This window comes from Pseudonaja textilis, chromosome 2 (genome assembly GCF_049901715.1).
Source record: "Pseudonaja textilis isolate UNSWEBS1 chromosome 2, rPseTex1.2, whole genome shotgun sequence".
Taxonomy (NCBI): Eukaryota; Metazoa; Chordata; class Lepidosauria; order Squamata; family Elapidae; genus Pseudonaja; species Pseudonaja textilis.
Window position 1 is genome coordinate 60461407 of NC_141991.1, and position 17733 is coordinate 60479139.

At 38.3% G+C, this 17733-nt stretch overlaps 1 protein-coding gene across 4 annotated transcripts in view; it reads right to left on the reverse strand.

The window, feature by feature from the left end:
• RAD54L2 (RAD54 like 2) overlaps positions 1 to 17733 on the reverse strand; it is a 74690-nt gene that overhangs the window by 14136 nt on the left and 42821 nt on the right. For all 4 annotated transcript variants that reach the window (XM_087924047.1, XM_087924046.1, XM_087924045.1 and 1 more), the window contains exons 3-16: positions 14740 to 14938; positions 13063 to 13202; positions 10423 to 10557; positions 9774 to 10003; positions 9389 to 9571; positions 8912 to 9045; positions 8130 to 8326; positions 6989 to 7331; positions 6317 to 6494; positions 3739 to 3990; positions 2295 to 2413; positions 1182 to 1300; positions 650 to 749; positions 154 to 359 (exon numbers count right to left, since the gene is read on the reverse strand). In XM_087924047.1, coding sequence (XP_087780173.1) covers positions 154 to 359; positions 650 to 749; positions 1182 to 1300; positions 2295 to 2413; positions 3739 to 3990; positions 6317 to 6494; positions 6989 to 7331; positions 8130 to 8326; positions 8912 to 9045; positions 9389 to 9571; positions 9774 to 10003; positions 10423 to 10557; positions 13063 to 13202; positions 14740 to 14938 — 2535 coding nt within the window. The remainder of the gene's footprint in view (positions 1 to 153; positions 360 to 649; positions 750 to 1181; positions 1301 to 2294; positions 2414 to 3738; positions 3991 to 6316; positions 6495 to 6988; positions 7332 to 8129; positions 8327 to 8911; positions 9046 to 9388; positions 9572 to 9773; positions 10004 to 10422; positions 10558 to 13062; positions 13203 to 14739; positions 14939 to 17733) is intronic.

Below are 17733 nucleotides of genomic sequence, written 5' to 3' on the forward strand. Positions count from 1 at the left end.
AATGATTGCACCTTTAAAAGGGGTGGGTGGGGTGAAGATGGGGAGAACTGGAAATCTTATGCCAAACCTAAAAGCAAAGAGAGCCAAATTCAGAGAGCAAAAGAAATCTGCCTACTGCATGGCAAGATCTGCCTAAGGCAAGGCTTGATCTACCTGACATCCCTTGCTTGGAGATCTGACGGTCATAAATTTTCTTTTCCAAAGTGTAATCAGAAACTAGCCGGTAGATGTGGCAAGGCTTCTTCTGTCCATAGCGATATACCCGACATACTGCCTGTGCATCATGGCATGGATTCCAAGAAGCATCAAATACTATCACTCTGTTTGCACCAATAAGGTTCACACCTAAACACCCAGCTCTGTGGGGAGAAAAATGAATAGTTATTTGCCTGGGCCTAAAATGTTGCTTGGTATACCGTACTTGTAAATCGAATATTAATTGAGATTTACTGCTTTTGTTCCAAGCTTTATCTGAATTAATATGAAGTTAGGATTTGAAGATAACAGATATGGGGGAACCAACTAAATCCATATGAATTCTAAAGGTGCCTTAAATAAAGTAAATTCCATCCTTTTTCAGGATAAACGCTATCCACTATTCTTCATAATCAATCATATGTCTCTATCCTTAGTAAGGACTCGGACTTACCTTGTTGAAAGAAGGAAGAGACAAACAGAAGTGTTGCTAGGATCATTGAATTGGTTAATCAACCGTTCTCTCTCTGAGGCAGAGGTACTTCCATCCAGCCCTATGTGAGAAGAATTAGATTACAAATTTTTTTTTGCATAGCTTCTATAAAAATAAAATTATATAGAGTACAAAAAGTATGATTGTTTGAGAGAACTGATGTGATACAGGGCAAATATAGGTGATGTAGGGCAGAATCCATTTAAAGCTACTTCTAACCAAAACATTATTCAAAAATCTTGCAACCAATAATATAAATAAGAAGATGACATGCATATATTTATTTATTTTAAGGGATGGGTTTTCAGACGCTTGGTCAGGGGCATGGAGTATGTCATTCCATGCTTCTGGGGAAGTGAGCTGTCTTTCACAAAAGCTGATGCCTTTTCACTAAATTTGTTAGTTTGAAAAACTGCTACCAGATTTTTTTGGTATTTTTCAAGATCTGCACAGCAGCAAAGTATCTAGAGACTGAAGAATATGCTGTACTTACTATAATAATTCACATTTCGGATCCAGTTATGGACTCCTTGTGCATCCAAGCCTGGGGGAGAAGGCACTGGCCTTTTTGCCAAGAAATCTTCAATGACAGATAATGTGGAAAGGCTTTGGCTATAAAAAGACAAGAGTTTCTGTCAAACTGACAAAAAAAACACACAATGCTTGACAGTACAGCTTAAGTGGTAATATCTAGACTCTCTCCACACTGTCAGCCCATTTTATACATGATGATTCCATCTAAGTTAACCTATCCTCACCATCATATGCATGGCCCAATGGAGGAATAGCAATAGGGCAACTATTTCAAACTGAAAGAGGGTCAAGTTAATTATTAATATATATGTAAAAATAATGATGGAAGGCAGAATAGTTTCCATATTATCAACTGAAGAAACCCAACAATGGAGCTATACTGAGAGAGATAAAATTCTAGCAGATTTTTTTGCATATTTCTAGTTCCTTTTCTAAACTGTTATAGTTCTAAATTTCTCCCACAAAGAAGTACTGTAGGCTCAGGTTGTCGTATGCCACAAATTTTTGCTAGCATTGTAAAAAATAAAATCAACAGGATGAAAGCTAGCCAATAGAAACAAAAAACAGATCTGAACCTTTAATCCCAAATTCTAGTTGACTGGCTTAGCTACTTTACAGAATATCATCCTTGTTTTTAAAAAGTGACGTAAGAATTCAATTCATTGAGTAGACGATGTTCTACCGTCAAAACCAACTGTATCTCAGATGTCAAGAACCTTATAAGATCATGGAAACATACGGAAGCAACATTAAATTGCATCCAGTTCTTTACAACTTGGAAAACCATGTTGAAAAATGCCTCAAAATCAAATGCAACCACGGCAAATCTTTTAAAAGTAGGAATAATAATACAGTGCTCTTTGCTAGGCGTTCTCCAGTGGGCTGAACCCACTGTCATTTTTAAGCATCTTTTAAGGGTAATCTTTAAAAATGTAGGAAATCAGCAAGGGGTTTATTAAAATTCTCTTTCTATGAGGTAATGTTTTCATAAATAGTTCAGTTGAAATTAAAAATATTTATTTATTCACACTGCTTTACAATGTACTTTAAATGTTTTCCCATAGACTTTTACCTGAACACCAGCAGTTTATCTCCAAGTGCCACACTTTCATCTACTAGATGAAACAACAGTACCATCTTAGGTGAATTTTGTAAGACTCCTGTCTGATAATCACAAAGAATATCTTTAGCCTGCAGGTAAAACAGAACATCTCTCAGTGACACTTGCTACATCACAATTCAATTTATAATTCAGGATTTCCCTAATATCTTATGTGCCCTTACAAACATAATCAGAAACAAATCCATTCATAAGCAATACAATTCTAAGTTCTTCCAAAAAAATAGCAAAAATCTATTTCTCATAAAACATGTCCCATGACAATTTCTTTATTATCTACCTAAATACCATAATTACACCAGGATTTGATTTTTAACACCCTAAACCTTCTCATATACTGATGGAAATTAATCAAGGAGAGAACCAACTTAGAAATATTTCCTGACAGAACAATTAATCAGTGGAATGGCTTGCCTTCAAAAATCGTGGGTGTTCCATCACTGGAGGTTTTTAAGAAGAGACTAGACAACCAAATGATATAAGGTCTGCTTGAGCAGGAGAATGGACAGGGGAATGGACTAGAAGATCCTGAAGGCCCCTTCCAACTCTGTTATTGTTATACCGCTTCTAAACTACACTGATACTTAAAGGTTTGTGAATCTTTTTTGAATTTAAATACAGGAGTACTTTTGGACTTGAATGAAAAGCATTAACATTTGCCAAAAAGCAAGGACTTGCACTGCAGCATAGGAAAGTTATTCTTTAATCAAGTATAATGATTATTTAATGGGGTTCTTTTTTATCCAGTTTTAGGGCTTGTGGGGAGAACAGATCACTTTTTAGGTCATATGTATGCAAAAGTATTGACAATGTAAAAAGGTTTTTAAAGTTTTCAGGACTATAGAATCCCAATGTTCTTAGCTTCCTTCACTATACCTAAGCTGCTGGGATATAGCCTATATTCTCATTCTAGTTAGATAATCCTACAAGCAAATCAGTTACCAGCTACATTCTACAAAAACAGATAAAAAGATCTCCAGATAATACAATAATGATCAGAGAATTGCTATATAATGATGATGATGATGATGATGATGATGATGATAATAATAATAATAATAATAATAATAATAATAATAATAATAATAATAATAATAGCAGTAAATGGTGCAATCCTATTTGAAGCTGCTATGAGTAAGATAGAAAGACATGAGATTTTTCGTAAGAATGAAAAGAAGAGCCAAAGGTAAGAAAAATGTTACACAGAACTATTTCATACATAATAATGACCTTTAACAATATTCTCTGTGGGAAATGAGTCCATACATAGCATGAATGTAATACATTTGTGCACAGGTAGACATAAGATACTGCTTCAAATATCCACCATGCTCAAGAGAAAAGGAGGAAGAAGTCAAAAAAAAAACCACCAAGAGTTTTGATTTTTAGTACTCACCCATTCATACGTTACAACCTGATTGGCTCTTTCCTGAAATGGACTGAAGCCAATGCCCTGAATATACTTGCTATTGGTAGCCTCCCCAATTGTAGATGGCAGAGCATTGCTGTCTGTTTTCACTTTTATGCCCTGTGACTGGCAGCGTGAATTGGTACCAGCTGTGCCAAGGTCATCTACATCCAGATCTTGCTCATTTGCCAAATTTTCTTTTTGCAATGCTTCATATAGCACATCAGGGTGATTCCATATCTGAGAGAGGATAGCAAATTACTTGACAATTACTATCAAATACTTTATTATTTATTATTAATTCTAGGTGTTTTTCATTCATGAGACTGGTGACTATTTTCTTTACCTACAGTTACGGCTGCCTCATTGAAGGGGGTGAGCGTGACCAGTAGTAATTTTACCAAATTCCAGAGGGACAGCCAAATTAGACTCTTGCAGCAAAAGCAACAGAGGTTTGTGGCAATCTTTTAAATAAATATATAAGGGCTGGGGAAACAGAGTGAGGCTTTATTTAAGAAAAGCTTACAAGTTGGAGAAGTTTAATTTGCCAAATTATTATTAAAAATACAGATAGTAAGAAATTTATATCTTCGGGTGCCTCTATGTCTGCTTCTGCCTCCCCACCATCTGGACAGCGCTCAATTCAGACATTGTTAAAGCAAGATAAAGAGAAAGAAAAAGAACAAGAAAGAGTATCCTTCCAGATGATTATGCAAGGAATTCAAGATCTTAAGGTAAAAATGGATACTATTGAACAAAGAACAGGTAGGATGGAACAGATGATGGAAAAATATGAAGAGAGACTCCAAACCTAAGTGGTTCCAACTCTTCAAGTTTTTTCAAATTTTAATCCACAAAAAAAAGAGAAAAAAATATGAAATTATAATCCAAGGTAAAAAGGCCAACAATAAAAAAGCCAAAAGTGAGAGAAAAAAAGAAAAAAAGAAAAAAAAATTCTTCAAATTCTTCCTGACCTTAGTCCAATAAAAAAAGAAAAAAAAAAAAACTAATAATAATAAACAAGACAAAGCCAAAAAGGAAGAAGGGAAGAAGAAAAAGAGAAAAAACAAAAAACAAAACAAAAACCAAGAAAAATAAGTTTCTTCAGATTCCACACCTTAGTCCAGCCAGAAAAAAAGAAAAAAAGAAAAAACCTCAATTAAAAAAAGGAAAAAGAAATAGTCCGCTAATGTACATTAAAAAAAAAAAAAAGGAAAAAAGAGAAAACAGGATCCAAATAGGCAAAAGAAAAAATAAAATCAGTTAAATCAAAATAAAATATAAGTAGAAAAAAGAAATTCAGAGGCTTCCCTTTGCAAATAAATCAAGCTTAAAAGTAAGGACCTTGATGTTAGTGAAGGGGTTGGCAGAACTCAAAAAAAAACAATAACACTGCACTCTATTTAATTATCCAAGGCTCTAATTATAACTCCCTTCTCTTTCCCACAAGCTTCAAAGCTGAGCCATGTATATCCAGAAAGACACCTGTAATAATATTCCACAAAGTGCTTTCCTCTATCTTATCAGGGGATGTCCTTGAGAAGAAGAGTCTATTTTTTTTTTTTTTTTTTAAAAAAATATTTCCGAGCCTCTAGGTGGCAGTGTTACAAAGTATCATAGTTCTCACTTTCCCCCCTCCTCTCTTAAGGGAAAGCCGGCTTGCAATACACAAAACAAAAACCGAAAAATCAAACAAAATCAAGAGAAGCCTCTAGCCCAGAAAAAAAAAATAAAAAGTCCAGAAGAAGAATAAAACATATGAATATATAGAAAAAAAGAAAACAGTCCAGTTATCCAATAAGTAACAATAGTGTCCGGAAGCAAAGAAAAGAAAAAAAATGGATTCTCTCTTTGACGTTTCCCTAAAAAAACGCCGCTAAATCAATTTTGTCAAAAAACAAAACAAAAATCACACAGGTTTCTTCAGATAATTAGAGTAAACTTTCCAAATTCAAAAAATTAAATAAAAAAAAAAGTTCTCACCCAACCGACAAACTCTTTCTCAAACTCTTTCCGTCTGGAGTCGCCCCGGCCTCAGCAGCATGGGGGCTGCCTCTCCGCCGCTGGCAAGAAGAGCTTCACCCGGGCTCTCCAGGGATTTTGCGGTATCCCCGGAATCCTCAGGATATGCTCTTCACGATGGCTGTCCCTACGGGACAGCGTAGGTCCGTGGACCGGCCAGTGGCGGAGATATCGGCTGCAATCGAGGAGCTCGATTGCAAACCGTATCGCCACGGCGCAAGCTCCTCCCATCTCGAGTATTTTCACATCATTAATATTGCTTACTTATTACTATAGGTAGTCAAAGCAATTTAATCAAAATACCCCAAGCCAAATTGCAATCTAAAACTTTGTATCACAAGTAACCACTACTCAGATAATGCCTAGGAAGCCTTAAAAGATGGTTGTGTTCTGCATTATCATCATACAGTATTGTTAGAAAAAAATTAGACACAACATTCAAGATAGAGAATGAAAAGAAAGTGATCTCTAAATAATACTAACGTCATGTTATATTTTCATAGAACCTACACAAAATACTGCTCCCTTTTTATTAAAAACACACCTTACAACAAACACAGAAAGCTTTAAGTGGGTTCAATCCCAGCCAGCCGCTGTGGCCTGCATCACGAAACCTATTCATGAACTCAGTATAGAGAGCCCGCTGGATTTTTGACAAGCGCACTAAGATGACGTGTTCTTCCTTATAGGGAAGCTGAACTTTCAGCACATTGTGCCCTCGTCTACGGAAACAAGAGAGAAAAGAACATTAGGAAAATCCCTCAAAGCCTGCGCCTCATTCTTCTGTTAGGAATGGAAAGGAGGAAATACCAAACGCCTCAATTTAGGTATGATTATTAATAAGTGTAAAAGAATGAGTGTGATCAGCACTTTAATATGTAGAGATTAATTTTTCACAGCAGATTATTGTGAAATCTCACAACTGAATATTTCTTTCCACATATTATACTCTGTGATGAAATTACATTTAATTTACATACATCAAGCATTTATCAAGTCCTCATAAGTTATTTTCATATCCCCAAATGAAAAATTCTACCAAAGCAGCTATTATTATAAAACTAGATTTAAAGGCACATACCACCAAAATGGTACTGCTAATGATGGTCTAAAATCTTAATTCATCAACCTGATGAACCAAACGCTTCCCACCCTCTCATTATTTAAATACTTCTTATAAAGACTGAAGGACTGAGAATGCGGCGAATGGCCTCACCTTTGTACAAAGCCTTCCAACAGACTGTGCAGGACATGACTGCGATACCTCATTAGACGAACATCTTGGGGGGTGCTGTCAATACACTGTCCATTCAGGATAGGGCGCTCAAACATATTACTGAATTCCTGCCGGGTACCAAGAAAGTCGGGGCGTACAAAGTCTACCATACACCAATATTCAATTAGGTTGTTCTGCAGAGGATATCCAGTCAGAACTACCCTTCGCCGAGATCGGATGTTTTTCAAAGCCTGAGAGGTGCTTGCATGACAATTCTTTATCCGGTGTCCCTCATCACAAATGACCACATCCGGTCCAGGTCGGGATAAAGCTTTCTCAATTCCTGAAAGGAGAAGAAAATGTCTCCAAAGGAATCTATTCTGCCTTAGCCTTAATTGAAGTTGTATAATTATTAAGAATTGTGCTAAATCCAGTAAGGAGTTTGAAGAAAAGAAAATGAGCTGCTCAGAAATTATTATTGGATTTCGAAAATCTCTGCTTCAGTTTTCAAGACAACACTGATAAGAGACAGACACTGAACACTTCCCTGTCTTAGGCTAAGTAAGTATCATTTACAACTTCCAATGACAGCCCACACTTAATGCAATGGCAAGTGAAACTAGAACACATGTTTGTAATGGAAGTTTAGTTTTTAAAGAAGCACAGACCAGGGGAAAACAGCAAAACTGGGACAATGTTAACACAAAATCTTTCCACAAAAAGTTGCATTACAGCAATGAAACATGCACTAGAAAGGTTATATACATATCAGAGAAACTCTGCTTCTAAACATTTTATGTCAATAAAGGAATTATAAATTCATTAAAGAATTCACATAAACTAGAAAATCACTTTTCTGATGAAACTGGAAATATATTCCTTAGCTCAGGGGTTTCCAAACTTGGCAACTTTAAGACTTGTGGATTTCAACTCCCGGAATTCTCTAATCAGCCATGCCAGAGGGGGAAGTCCACAAGTCTTAAAGTTGCTAAATTTGGAGGCTCCCCCTGCCTTAGTGGATTCCTGATTTCAGAATGTGTGTCTATTCATGTCCAAATGCTAGTAAAAACACTTGTCTAAGGATTGTATCATTTAAATGGAAATGACAGATATACATAGAAGGAGGTTTGTGGATTCTCACCTTTCAAGAGCTCCTGCTGACGATCTTCTTCATCCACATCAATAATGACAGGGCCAGTTTGCTTTTTGCTTTTCTTCTTTCTACCCGTAGCAAAGGATTTTTTCAATGAAAGTAGGCGGTACATCTCATACCCCATCAACAGTACACCACCATCTGTCACCCAGTCAGTTACCACTTTAGCACGTGCTGCAGTGGTCCTGGAAGAAACAAACAAACAGATCAACAAAATATAAATGGGACAGTCTTTGTGAAAAAGGAGAACGTAAGTCTATATGCATGTAGGTATATTTAAAGTTTATTTGGAAAGCTAAAATACAATGGATAGAACAAATCCTGCTATTAATCATGGCTATCACTAATATTAGATTCTCACTGAGGCTAAAGTATTCAAACATTGTTGCATTCAAACAATGTCACCGGCTTCCGCTCACATTTTAAATGCAATACAGTGCTCATTTTTTCCCCTTTGTGAGCATAATATTCTTCCTATATGCTTAATTCATCTGGGAAAGTTATTTTCTTTTTTATATTTTGTAAGAAAATAAAAGAGGACAGTATTGGAAGATTCAGACTGTGAGCAAGCTGAGATGGCAATTTAATGGATGGTACCCTACTTATTTTGGCAGTTAAATTTATTGTAACATTGAAATTAATCAGACGTTGTCATAAAGAAATCTGTACAAATTGCCAAGGCAACTTTCCAAGATCCATAAGCAGGGCACAAATGCTCCAACAGCAGCAATTATAAATAACATATCTGAAATACAATTATTCCCCCTTACTTGTGTTCATCATTCAAAATGTGGACTTTAAAAGTGCGAGGCTGAATCTCTTTTGGGTCATAGTCAGCAGGAAGAGCTTCTGGTGCTGGAAGCCACATGTTGAACTCTGCTAACCAGTTCTGAAGAGTATTTACCTGTAAGAAAAACGGCAAGAAAGAAGAAATGGGATCCATTAACTATGTATATTACATTCTACCAATATCTTAAAACACTGGGGAAAAAAATTATACAAATATTTCATGGATTTATTTAAAGAGGCAAAGTTGAGGAACATCAAAACTTCCTAAGTGTTTGAAAGGTCCTTTATCCACCTAAACCAGGGGTGTCAAACTGAAGGCCACAGGATGCTTCACACGCAAGCCATGCCCACCCCAGCTCCATGAATGGGAAAATGTCATGGGATGGCAATGTGATGCAGCAATTTGACACCTGTGACCTAAACAGACTTAAGTAAATGTTTTTGTACAGCCTACTTACAGGTACAATTGCCAGGACGGTCTTCGCTTCAATATGACGGAAAAGTACTTCCAAAAAAGAGATGACTTGCAAAGTCTTGCCCAGCCCCATGCTATGAGCTAAGATGCAGCCAAACCCACTGCTGGTTTTAAATCTATCCAGGGATTCCACCAAATTATCATACAGGAAACGAATACCACCAATCTAGAAAGAGTAACAAATGGTGTCAAAGGGATTATGGATGGTTACTACCAATTAGTGGTTAAGCATCTAATCTGTAAATGCAAATACATGTACGCAAAACCCCCCACCAAACTTTACACAAATCAACGACATGTCACAGTAAAATATCTAGAAGAGAATTTGGTGACAATTAAGTACATTTCTGCAGCAGAAATTTCAGTACCTGGTGAGGCTTTACTGCTCTTGCAAGTTGAGGAGCCAGATATATGTCTTCCTCGTTTGGTGGATGGTTGATGTTAATAATTACTTGCCCTGAAGCATCTAACTGATTCAGAGCATCATTCACGTGGGCACCACTGCTCTCTTCATTATCATCATCCCCTTCATTGCTAGAATCACTGCTGTCTACAATATGGAGGGATTCATCTTCTCCTGAACTTAATTCTATCACTTCTGCAACACAACCAGATGTGGAGGATTAGCACATCCATTATATTTTATAATCAAATATGTAAGGTGACTTATGCCCCTCTGGAAAAAGGTGAATAATAAAGAAAAATAAAATAAAAACAAAGTACGAAAATTCAAAAGTAATCATATTGGCTGATTCTGATTAGTACAGTTACTGAACACTTTGTCATTATTTGATATTGCATAATTATGCAGAGTTCAATTTCATAAATTGTATAAGTTTGTAAAATAAAACTATTGTTCAAATTGGGGACGTTGGAGGGTGTTACTGATTATTAGAATCCTTAAGAGATAACATTTACTTGTGGTTTGTTTTTTTTTGAAAAAACAACTCTGCTAATACAAAGATACAAAGATGTTGGAAGCTATAATGCAGGCATGAATTTTCCATCCGTTCTTACCATCTTTAATGCTGTGGATTCTTCCTTTGGAGTCATCCTCACTGCCACTGCTGGTGCTGTCTAAGCAGATGACCTCTTCATTTAACACTTGGGGGGCAAGCTGAGCAACTTCTGCAGTTCTTAAAGCAATTTCCTCTAAAAACAAAGCAATAAACTCAGTACATAATGGATGGAGAGAAAATTGAATAAAAATTGCCCTCACTTCAGTGCACTCATCTGTTTGACACTACTGAAGTATCTTAGTGGTACCGTGTTTCTCATAAAATAAGGCTGGGCCTTATTTTGACCCCCGAAAAAACAGCTAGCCTGTCTTTTTGAGGATGACTTAATTTCCCCCCCCCCATACGCACCCTCGCCTAGAGTGCCCCGGAGGCAGCCATGCCTCGCCACCAGCTGCTCCTAACGACCAATCATGGAGGAGCGTGGACAACTCCCTACCCCCGCCAAGCGCCTTTGCTGCAGACTCGGGCATTGTGCTGGCTGCAGGCCAGGTCAGCGGACAGGCAGCAGCGTGAATGTTGGCCTCGGTGGCGGCGGGGAACCTTGCATCGCAGGACCTTCGTCGGCCACCACTGCCGCTTCCTCGGCCACCACCGCTTTCCCTTCTACTCTCACTGTGGCTTATGCCACGTTCGGAGTGCTGCCATTGGGCAAGACACAGAGCCCGGAGTCCCGGCATGGCGGGTAGCAGAGAAGTGGCCCTTCCAGCGGGTGGAGGAACAGTTTGAGCGCATCCCGGGGACCGTGCAATGCCACATCATGTACTGGTCCTTCCCCCGCAGTGAGAGAGAGATCTGTACTGGTGCTCCGCAGAGGTTTCCTCCGTCGGCAGCATTTCAGCCGCTTCTTGGGCGGGGGAGCCGCCTCCGTAGCTTCCACGGTTCCTGCCAGCGGTGGTGCCTCTCTTGCCAGCACCGTCTCCAACATCAGCAGCAGCGGTGGGACAGACCCCACTGCCGACGAGAACCGCCTGCTCTTCCCCAGAGGCATCGTTTTGCTTGACAACTGCTGCGTCGACAATGTCCTGCAAGTCGATGAGTCATTTGGGCTTCGGTGGGTGGAAGTGGCGGTGGGAGGGTGATGCCATCGTTTCCCCCACGCCCCGCTTTGCTTCCTGCCCCAGAGCTTCAGGTCAGAGTCTGTCCCGCCCCACCACATTCTTCAAGCGGACTTTCTTGGCTCATTCACCTGTACGGTCGGGCACTTTCCTCTTGCTCCAGCCACCCGAAACCCCCGCCCGAACCTTTTCCCCCTCTTTAAGTTTTCTTTATTCTCATTCACTCTGTCAGTTCCCAAAGAATACAGACTGGCCGGGCAGCTTCCTCCTCCCTCCCCCGGTAGCATCTCCTCCCCCCTCATGTTTCTTGGGATTTTATTTGTTAAAAAGACAATACTGAGCCCAGAACATTCTGATCCTATGCCGGTGGCTTGTTTTTGTTGTGACACCACCTTGCAGCACCTCACATTTCCCATCGTTTATCCTCTATAATCCGTACAAAGACCCATAACTGTTAGTTTTATTTTTCTCTTTATTCTCCCCATTTTCCTCCCCCAAATATCAAGGAGTATGAATGAATGAATGAATGAATGAATGAATGAATGAATGAATGAATCAGGAGAATCCTCTGGGAAGCTTGGTAGGGAAAGAAGGAGGGAGAGAGGGATTTTGGGATTTGCCAGGATAAATCCAGGAGGTGGATTTCCATCCTATTTCTGTCCTTCAAGGAGATGAAGGTCGGGAGTAGTTACTTCTTCCATTTAAGGGGATGCTAAGGCTCTGTAGGATGATTCCCTTTCTCTTATGTTTGGATTGGAAGGTTTGCCTCTGCTCCCCACCTTCATCTCCATGTGGCTCATCACACCAATTCCACCACTCATGGCAGAAGCTGCATGGCACTTTGTGTCATTGCGCACACGAATGGTGGCACCGGCATGATGAACCTTGCAGTGTTCTGCCGCAAGTGGCACCACCTGCACAATGCGCCGTGGCATAGGAAGCCTGGCTATGGTAGTCCTAATGTAAGCAGGTGCGGGGCGTGTGGGGCAGTTCCAACCCCCACCCCCACCCCCGGCCGAGCTTGATTTTAGATACCTAGATTATACAACCAGATGATGGGGCTTATTTTGGGGTAGGGCTTATATTAGGCGCAGATGTGAAAATTGGGCTAAGACTTATTTTGGGGTAGGTTGTATTTTGGGGGAAACAGCGTAGTAGTTAGAACCAATTTGTTCTAACTAACTACAAGTGTTGTTGTTAGCTCTGCTCTATTAAAAATGACTAATTTTTACAATATTTTCATTAATTCTTTTAAAGCAAGTATTATCTTTATCACTTCCCTGTATGGTATATAAACGTAGAAATCAATTTGTATTATTAATATGATACATAATTCAGATACCGAAAGGAAAAAATGTATTAGAAAAAAATAGAGACAAGTGATTCACAAAGGTACTTATGAGTTACACTTATATTGTCCTTCCCTCCCACCCCTGGGGGGGGATCAGGCAGGGCATGAATGTAAGAATAAAATAAACACTATAAGATGAAACAAAGTTAGTACGCTGACAGGATTAACCTTTATTATTTGCGTCATCTGGCTTCAATTCAGCTTTTGGTTCAATAGTTTGTGTAAAGTTTACCTGGGAGAAACTCTAAAGGTACAGTGGGGATGCTGGCTTGGTAATCCTTCCTTTGCTGCTCCAGCCGTTTTCTTCTTTCCAGTTCCTCCTGCTGGGCTGCTTTTGTCACAGCCTCCAATTGGTCTTCCCGCAGCAGCTTTCTGAATGCACAAATTCAGAAATATATCAATGCATTTTCAATTTGGTTATGTCAATGGCAAATAAAAACAGACTTACTCTTCTTCGAACAAAGAAAATGACAAGAGCTAGAAAAACTTGCTATTTTTTACTTGTAGGCAGAAAGCAAGTGCCACTGTATATTCCATGAACTGGGGAGTGGGAGGGGGGTAATATTATTTTTTAGCCTAGAGTAGGAGAGTAAAATGAAACTAAGGAAGTTGCCAGTAAATATCTACCTACATTGTTCATTAAGGACAGGTGAGATTTTAAGGCAACAATAGAAGAGAATGTACATAGCTGTGGTGGTGAACCTATGGCATGCATGCCGGAAATGGCACACAGAGCCATTACTGCTGGCATGCGAGCCCTCACCTAGAGCAGGTCTACTGAGCATGAACATACACTGCCTACCAGCCTGCCAGCTGATTGACGGGTATCTGGCACGCATGTGGGGGGTGCGCAGGAGACGCGTACACATGCGCAGAGGCCCAGAGCGCATGGAGGGTGCGCGTGTATGTGCAGAAACACACAGTGGAGGTCACATGTGCATGCAGAGGCGTGCGGCATACATTGCCTTCTGAATGAAGGCACACGTAATTATTAGCATGGGAGCCCAAAAAGGTTAGCCACCATTGGTATATAGTGTATAAAAAGATGTTATCTAGTCAGGTAACTAAATGCTGGCAACCAAACAACCAAGCTCAGAGAGCACCAAGGATTCCACAATTTAAGGCAAGACAGATTAGAAGATAACGGACAATTGCTTTATATATAATTTGTCTTCCAGTTATAAAGAAGTGGAAAACACAATCAACTATTCCAGAAATAAGTCTCAGAGAAAACTCCAACGTGTCAGATATTGCCCTTAGGCTTAGCAGTTGTAAGTTGGGAACTACCTATATTATCCATTGTATCACTAGAGTGGAAACAGTGGAAACACATCTGTATGTGCAGATACTCCATGATGACCATCTGATTTCACTAGTTCTACCACCCAACGTATTTACTTACTATGGAAACATGTGGTAAGCAAACAAAGTAGTTGTCTGCAGGAACTAATTTTGCAGCATTAGTTATTTGGGATATTTTTCTATCCAGGTCAGAGTAGGGTTTATACTGTTGGGGAAAGCATTGAACTTAGGGGAAACCAAAGCAGGGACATGTTCAAAAGTCAAATAGGCTTGGTCCAAGTGGATCAGATGAGGCATATTGGTCAGAAACTTCATATCTCCGATATAAAGGGAAAGATATCACACTTCAACTCTTTCACAGGGTATTACAGAAATTGAAATCTCAGTCCAGTTATGATCAGTTTTCTTCCTTGGAGCCATGAAAGAAGTTTCTTAGAACAATTATCAGAGATGCCTGCAATATTTCCTCACCAATTGGATTTTAGTTCCACTTTGTCTAGTGCTCTTGAACTCAGACCATCGTAAACCTGGATTCAAGAAATTATGCATGAACATCGTGTCAGTGTAAATATTAAAACTCTCAAATGATTTTAAAAAGCATCTTGACCTTATGTTCCTCCTCATGTGAGAAGGTTTCTGAGCCCTCTTCTTTTTGGTGTCCTCAGAGGCCAGGCTCTGGTGCTGGTTCTGCAACAGTTTCTCTGCCTGTTCACTCTGAGATGAGGTAGTTGAAGTAGAGTGCTGCCATTCTCCATCTTCCCCATGTTGAACAAGATCACTTTCAAAAGCTGCTTCACGGGATTGATCTGTAAAGACAACGTTAGAGTAAATTATGCAAAACATGCTAATAATTTTCTTTCTTTTCACACTTGTAACAAACATGGAACTTACTGAAAGAATAAATGACTCCTCAATCATTTGATCATGTGCTTCGAGTTTACTTCAATCTATTGGAAATGCTAATGAATCAAAACTCTCCAAGTTCTTTTGTAAACCTCATACACAACCACAAAAGTCAAACCACAGCTGGAAATGTCAACCTGCTCCTTGACACATTAAATACTATGTGACTCCTGCAGCAAATAATCCCAGTGTTAATCAAGTATTGCCAAGTAAACAAACTGTAACAGAGGAATTTCTTATAGGAAAAGAAACAGGGAATGCCAGTTTGGACAAAATGTCTTGGATAGTTAATGTAGCAAAAAAGGCTATTTTTTAAATACATAATCAAATAGCAGCTTTTGGAAAATGTTTCAGTGAAACTCTATGAAACATAAACAACATGGGTGGAATGCTATTGCTTCCTAGATCTGATGTTGTGGCAGCTCAACTTCCCTTTCTCTTCTGTTTTTCCAACTACTTATTTACTAGTTCAGTATGAGATTAGACTCCACGGAAGATATTCCTGTTGCACAAACATTGTTTGAAAGATCATGTGTTAGTACAAATCCAGATGTGTGCAGAAGACCAAGTTTATCTATATCTGTCAAAGTGTACCAAAATACTCTTTTAAAAACAGTGAGATTACTCTACGCTGCTTTTTCAGAGAACTGTCTCTATTCTGGCAAAGCCCATTAAAAGAAATGAACTGAAAGCAAATAGCTGCTATTTTACATTCCCCTAAGTAAGAGGTGTAACTGAACCCAAACTGACCCCTCCTGGGTTTTTTCCTGGAAGCACAAGTCAGATCACATTGTGAACTTGATACATTTTCTAGAACAGACAGGGATTTTAAGGATTCACTTGGAGTGAAAATGTCACAACAAATGAGCTCCTGCTCATTTAACTGGAGAACTCCTAGTACTGAGAACAGACTGGTTTCCTTGAATTTTCTGAGTTGTTTATATTAAGTCGCATTGTTCCAACATATCATATCAACCAAGATTTCATAATACAATATACAGCATTTCTACTCCACTGGCTTTTCTGTTTCATTCACAATTATATAACTGGATCAAAAGAATGCTAAAAAAGGGCAATAGGAAGTGGTAATAGCAGTCCATGTGATTTCATTCTGCAGGCTGAGTCATCACACCAACGACTTCCCCAGAATTAAAAACAAAGGCATAATTGATGCAGAATTCAAAAGGCTGAAAAATCAAGCATTAGTGAGAGGAGAGAGAAAAAGTCATAACTCACATACATTTGCTAAAAAAAATTTGCTGCTTGTATACATCTTTTCAACAAAATTAAATAAAAACACTGATTTAGCAGAATATTAGATTAGATATTTCCAGTGTAGTCTTGCCCTTCAACTATATGATGATACAGCAAATATTTTCGGCATTCCCAGTTTATTAGCTTATTATTATTACTGTACCTCTGCCTGTTTCTACTCAAAGGTCTCCCAAATCTGTTTATTTTTTTCTCTCCCAAATTCTCAATATCTCTTTAAAAAAAAACTTTCCTAGTGTGCATACTTATTAATCCAAGATGTCATATATCCTAAAATTTATTCAGCTAGCAAATATATATGTATATATAAATAAAAATAATGGGTCAGTTACACTATTATTTTGAATGTCATATATGCTAATAAAACCTGTTTTGTGATATAATGAATTCTGAATGAGATATTGTGATTTGTCAAACAGTAATGTGAGTAAAATCAACCACAAAAACTCCATGCATTAAAAAAGCTAGTATAGTAAGGAATGCCTGAATTACAGTCTTGTCATCAATGTGTTACTTTGAAGAAAGAGTGTTACTTCAAATATAAGGAAAACTGGTACAATCTTTTTTATGTTATAATGCCATTATATCAGCAAACCAAAAGTAAAAAAGTCAACTTCTGTTTTATGTGAACGTGAATTCAAGTAATATCACCACTCTATATAAACAATATGTAAGAATAGCTTCTTTTGTTTCTGGATTCAAACAAGCATCTATCCTAGTTACAGAAAAAATTGCTCTACATTTTCAGTTGAAAGGGATTATTAAAGATGATATCTTAAGTTGAACTCGACATCTAATGATTTCAGGTCTTTATCTATAGTTTCCTTGGTAAAAGTAAAGAAGTTATTTGTCATTGTTTTCTGAATTGGGTGCTTTCTGAATTCCCAGGTATTTGGGGGTTAGTCTTTTCAAATACTAACAGTCTCATCATGTTTAGGGTGTTTTTTTTTTTTAATCAGCCAAGACACAGCAAGAATGATACATCCTTCAATTTCATTTATTAAAGAAATCTATAATTTATTCCAAAGTATATATGTAAAGGAGACTAGAAATGATTCACCAATTTGTCCAATCCCTACTTCATAAAGTGTGACAAAAAAAGGGAGGAGGGGACTATTAGAAATTTATGTAAAACAAAGGTGAAGAAAACAACCAATGCTGTTTTATTATGGGTGAAAATAAATTAATTCATCTCCCGTCAACGATAGCAAATAAGATATTTCTGGCAAATGTCAGAATGCCAAAGCCTTTAAAAAAAACCTCTGCACTTCTACAAGATTGGCTAATCAAAGTATAGTCTCATTTCTTCAGTCAACTCAGTAGCTTTTGGTTCCTCCTACTCTGGGGAGAGACCTAACAAAGAACTAATTATATAAAGATTACATAAGGTGACACACCTCCCTGACCCAGATATGCTCACAGAGCA